Here is a 6,139-nt window from a genome sequence, read left to right on the forward strand (position 1 = left end):
TAGCCCCCCCATAGAACCCCATAGCCCCCCATCCCCACCCCATAGAACTCCATCCCCACCCCATAGAACCCCATAGCCCCCCCATAGAACCCCATAGCCCCCCATTCCCACCCCATAGAACCCATAGAACCCCATCCCCACCCCATAGCCCCCCCATAGAACCCCATAGCCCCCCATAGAACCCATAGCCCCCCATTCCCACCCCATAGCCCCCCCCGTACCTCCGGAGTTAAGGAAGGGCTTTCCGCGGGGGGGAGGCCGGGGGTAGGCTCCGGCCAGGCCGGGCTGGGGCCAGCAAAAGGCCTCGGCCGAGAACAGGAGCCCGGGGGGGGAGGCACCGCCGGCGGCAGCGGCGAAGGAGGAGACGAGCTCGGGGGGCGGAGCGGCCAGGAGCACGTCATAACTGGGGGCGGGCAGCGGAGACCCCATAGGGGGATTATATAGGGAGGGATGGGGGCACGGAGAGAGACCTATGGGGTCTATAGGGATACAGAGAGACCCATAGGGACCCCATAGAGACCCCATAGAGAGCCATAGGGACCCCATAGAGACCCCATAGAGAGCCATAGGGACCCCATAGAGAGCCATAGGGACCCCATAGAGACCCCATAGAGAGCCATAGGGACCCCATAGAGACCCCATAGAGAGCCATAGGGACCCCATAGAGACCCCATAGAGAGCCATAGGGACCCCATAGAGACCCCATAGAGACCTATAGGGACCCCATAGAGAGACCCATAGAGACCTATAGGGACCCCATAGAGACCCCATAGACAGCCATAGGGACTTATAGAGACCCATAGGGCCCTATAGAGACCCCATAGAGAGACCCTATAGAGACCCCATAGGGGGATTATATAGGGAGGGATGGGGGCACAGAGAAAGACCTATGGGGATCTATAGGGACACAGAGAGACCTATAGAGACCCACAGAGACCCATAGGGACCCCATAGAGAGACCTATAGGGACCCCATAGAGAGACCCATAGAGCCCTATAGGGACCCCATAGAGACCTATAGGGACCCCGTAGAGAGACCCATTGAGACCCCATAGAGCCCTATAGGGACCCATAGAGCAACCCATAGGGACCCATAGAGAGAGCTATAGGGACCCCATAAAGAGACCCATAGGGACCTATAGAGACCCATAGAGCCCTATAGGGACCCCACAGAGAGACCCATAGGGACCTATAGTAAACCTATAGAGACCCCATAGGAAGACCCATAGAGCCCTATAGGGACCCCATAGGGGGATTATATAGGGAGGGATGGGGGCATGGAGAGAGACCTATGGGGATCTATAGGGACACATAGAGACCCATAGAGAGACCCATACAGACCTATAGAGCCCTATAGGGACCCCATAGAGAGACCTATAGAGACCCATAGAGCCCTATAGGGACCCCATAGAGAAACCTATAGGAACCCCATAAAGAAACCTATAGAGCCCTACAGGGACCCCATAGAGAAACCCATAGGGACCTATAGAGATCCATAGAAACCTATAGGGACCCCATAGAGAGACCTATAGGGACCCCATAAAGAGACCCATAGGGACCTATAGGGACCCCATAGGGACACATAGAGCCCTATAGAGACCCCATAGGGGGATTATATAGGGAAGGATGGGGGGGCGGAGAGAGACCTATGGGGACCTATAGGGACACCATAGAGACCCCATAGAGAGAGACCCTATAGGCACCCCATAGGGACCCACAGAGAGACACATAGAGCCCTATAGAGACCCCATAGAGAGACCCATAGGGGACCTAGAGAGACCCCATGGGGACCACATAGAGACCTATAGAGACCCCATAGAGCCCTATAGGGACCCCATAGAGACCCACATAGAGCCCTATAGAGACCCCATACAGAGAGATACATAGGGGGATGTGGGGGGCCGGCCCCATAGGGATACATAGGGACCCCTAGAAACCCCATAGACCCCCCTTGAGTTCCACACCCCCCCCGAGACTCCCCCATAGACACTCACAGCCCCCCCCATAGCCCCCCACAGATCCCCCCTAGACCACCCACGCCCCGCATAGAACAGCCCCCATAGACGCCCCCCACAGCACACCCCATAGACCCCCCCCAGCGCACCCCCCATAGCACCCCCCCATAGCGCACACCCCATAGACCTGCCCCACAGCACACCCCATAGACCCCCCACAGCACCCCCCCATAGCACAACCCCATAGACCCCCCCAGCGCACCCCCCATAGCACAACCCCATAGATCCCCCCTACCACCCCCCCACAGCACACCCCATAGACCCCCCACAGCACCCCCCCATATAGCACAACCCCCTAGACCCCCCATAGCGCGCACACCCCATAGCACAACCCCATAGATCCCCCCTACCACCCCCCCCCCACAGACCCCCTCCCAGCGCACCCCCCATAGCACCCCCCCATAGCGCACACCCCATAGACCCCCCATAGCACACACCCCATAGACCCCCCATAGACCCCCCCAGCGCACCCCCCATACACCCCCCATAGCGCACACCCATAGACCCCCCACAGCACCTCCCAGGACCCCCATAGCACACCCCATAGACACCGCCGCAGACCCACCCCACAGCACCCCCCCCCCATAGCACCCCCCATAGCGCCCCCACCTGTCCACGAAGAGCACGAGGAGCTCCCCCCTCGCCTTCAGGGGCTCCAGCGCCTCCTTGAGCCACCGAACCTTCTGCCCCCCCCCCACCGTGTGGGCCACGTCCCCCCCCCGCCATTCCTGACCCATTCCCAGCGTCTGGAACGGGAGCAAATGGGGGGGGGAGCGATAATGAGGGGACACCGCCATCAAGACCCGCCCCCCCTTTCCTATTGGTTCCTTCCACCCCCCCCTTAGCTGCCCATTGGGGTCCCCCCCTTTATGGGGTCCCCCTCCCATTGTGTCCCCCCCCCCCCATTGGTTCCTCCCACATTGGTCCCCCCCATTGCTCTTTACTTCCCCCCCCAGTTTATTGGTCCCCCCTTATTGGGTCCCCCTTTTCTCCCCCCCATTGGTCCACCCCCTCTGTTAGGTTCCCCCTCATTGAGCCCCCCCATAGGTTCCCCTCCTCTATTGGTTTGGTTCCTCCCCCATTGGTCCCCCCCCTTATTGGGTCCCCCCATTGCTTCCCCCCCTTGGTTCCCCCCCCCATTGCTTCCCCCCCCCATTGCTTCCCCCCCCCTTGGTTCCCCCCCCCCCCCCCCATTGGTCCATCCCTCTGTTGTGTTCCCCCCCTCTATTGGTTCCTCCCCCATTGCTCCTCCCCCCCATTAGTCCACCCCTCTGTTGTGTTCCCCCAAAAGGTCCCCCCCCTCTATTGGTTCCTCCCCCATTGGTCCCCCCCTTATTGGTCCCCCCATTGCTCCCCCCCCCCCCATTGGTCCATCCCTCTGTTGTGTTCCCCCCCCAAAGGGCCCCCCCATTGGTTCCCCCCCTCTATTGGTTCCTCCCCACGGGGTTCCCATGCCATAAGCCCCCCCCCAATGGGGTCTCCCTCCCCATTGGTTCCTTTCTTCCCCCCCCATTAAATTCCCCTCCCATTGGGTGTCCCCCCCCCCCCCATTGGTTCCTTCCTATTGGTTCCACCATCTATTGGGTCCCCCATTGGTTCCCCCCCCCCCATTGGGTTCAGCCATTTTGTTCCCGTCCCCATTGGGTCCCCCTCTATTGTGTTCCCCCCTCTATTGGGTCCTCCCATTGGTTCCCCCCATGGGATCCACCCCCCCATTGGTTCCCCCCTCTATTGGGTCCCCATTGGTCCCCCCCCCATGGGACCCACCCCCCCATTGGTTCCCCCATTGGACCCACCCCCCCCCCCCCATTGGTTCCCCCCTATATTGGGTCCCTCCCCATTGGTTCTCCCCCCCCGCCATTGGTCCCCCCCTCATTGAGTCCCCCCATTGGGTCCCCTTCCCGTACGGATCCCCCCTCTTATTGATTCCTCCTCCCATTGGGCCCCCTCTATTGGTTCCTCCCCCCATTGATTCCCCCCCTCCCATTGAGTCCCCCCCTCCCCCATTGGTTCCCCCCCATTGGGTTCCACCCCTTTATTGGGTCCCCCCATTGGTTCCGCCCCATTGGTCCCCCCTCTATTGGTTCACCCCATTGGTCCCCCCCATTGGGTTCCCATTCCCATTGGTTCCCCCCCATTGGTCCCCCCTCTATTGGTTCACCCCATTGGTCCCCCCATTGGGTTCCCATCCCCATTGGTCCCCCCCATTGGGTTCCCATCCCCATTGGTTCCCCCCCTCCATTGGTTCCCCGCCCATTGGTCCCCCCTCTATTGGTTCACCCCATTGGTCCCCCCATTGGGTTCCCATCCCCATTGGTCCCCCCATTGGGTTCCCATCCCCATTGGTTCCCCCCCTCCATTGGTTCCCCGCCCATTGGTCCCACCTCTATTGGTTCACCCCATTGGTCCCCCCCCATTGGGTTCCCCCTCCCATTGGTTCCCCCCCATTGGCTCCGCCCCCATTGGTGTCCCTTCCCCATTGCTCCCCTGCTCCATGGGTTCCCCCCCATTACTCCCCACCCCTTCACCCCTCCATTGGTCCCCCCTGCATTCCCGTCCCCCTCCCTCCCACTCTCCCCTCCATTAGTTCCGCCCCCATTCATTCCCAGCCCCCCACTTATGGGTCCGCCCCATAGCGCCCCCCCCACCTTGACGCTGTAGTTGAAGCGCTGCGCCGAGCGCAGGAACCGCTCGTAGCCCTCCGTGGCCTCCGTGGCCACCGTCAGCACCAGGAGCTGCTCTGCCGGGGGGCACAGGAGACCCATTGGGACCCATAGAGACCCCATAGACACCCATTGGGACCCATAGAGACCCCATAGACACCCATGGGGACCCATAGAGACCCATAGACACCCCATAGAGACCCCATAGACACCCATTGGGACTCATAGAGACCCCATAGACACCGATAGAGACCCCATTAGAGACCCATAGACACCCCATAGAGACGCCATAGACCCCACCAACCCCACCACAGACCACCCATAGACACCCCCAGAGACGCTTAGAGACCCCATAGTGAACTATAGAGCCCCATGGAGACCTCTATAGACCCCATAGACCCCATAGAGACCTCTGTAGACCCCCATAGAAACCCCATAGACCCCCATACAGAACTATAGACCCCCCACAGACAACCCTAGAGACCTCTAGAGACCCCATAGACCACTCATAGACCCCAGAGAGACCCATAAGAGACCTCTATAGACCCCATAGAAGCCCCATACAGCCACACAGATACCCCTAGAGCCCCATAGACCATAGAGACCTCTGTAGACCCCATAGAGACCCCACAGACACCCCTAGAGCCCCATAGAGACCCCACAGACACCCCTAGAGCCCCATAGACCACCCACAGACCCCATAGAGACCTCTGTAGACCCCATAGAGACCCCATAGATGCCCCACAGACACTCCTAGAGCCCCATAGACCACCCATAGACCCCCAGAGACCTCTATAGACCCCACAGAAACCCCATAGACCCCCATAGAGAACTATAGACCCCCCACACAGACCTCTAGAGACCCCATAGACGCCCCATAGACCACTCATAGACCCCAGAGAGACCCATAAGAGACCTCTATAGACCCCATAGAAACCCCATAGACCCCCATAGATTCCCCCCCATAGACCCCACAGAGACCCATAAGAGATCTCTATAGACCCCATAGACCCCCCCCATAGACACCCCATAGACCCCCCCCACAGACACCCCCATAGACCCCCCCATAGACCCCCCCCATAGACACCCCATAGACCCCCCCCCATAGACACCCCATAGACCCCCCCCTCTCCGTCGCCCCCTACCGGGCCGGAGGTCCCCGAGGGCCCCGGGCGGCGGCAGCGCCAGGAGCAGGAGCAGCAGCGGGGCCATGGCGGGCACCGGGGCGGAGGGGCGGGGCCTACGGACGGCGCCGGCCAATGAGGGGCGGCTCACGGCGGCGCCCGCCCAATCGCGGCGCGTTGCCACGTTGGCTGGGGGGAGGAAGGGGCGGGGCAAGGGAAGGAAGGGGCGGGGCGACGATACCAGGATGGCGGCGCCACACTCAAGATGGCGGCGTCCGGGTCAAGATGGCGGCGCGGAGGCCTCCGGAACCATAGAGAAGGCGGCGGTTTGGCCTAGA

At 61.1% G+C, this 6,139-nt stretch overlaps 1 protein-coding gene across 1 annotated transcript; it reads right to left on the reverse strand.

Moving 5' to 3' along the window:
• Nucleotides 1-221: 221 nt before the first annotated feature.
• Nucleotides 222-5,890, reverse strand: LOC130605413 (multifunctional procollagen lysine hydroxylase and glycosyltransferase LH3-like; the record flags this gene model as incomplete). Its single annotated transcript, XM_057420863.1, has 4 exons — nt 5,823-5,890; nt 4,663-4,754; nt 2,624-2,760; nt 222-403 (listed from the first exon to the last, which is right to left on the reverse strand). Coding segments are annotated over exons 1-4 (478 nt in total), but the record flags the coding sequence as incomplete, so codon positions are not given.
• Nucleotides 5,891-6,139: the final 249 nt, after the last annotated feature.

The sequence above is a fragment of the Pezoporus wallicus genome, unplaced genomic scaffold (assembly GCF_028554395.1).
Source record: "Pezoporus wallicus isolate ANWC-B61680 ecotype Strahan unplaced genomic scaffold, APGP_CSIRO_Pwel_v1 contig_14660, whole genome shotgun sequence".
Taxonomy (NCBI): domain Eukaryota; kingdom Metazoa; phylum Chordata; class Aves; order Psittaciformes; family Psittacidae; genus Pezoporus; species Pezoporus wallicus.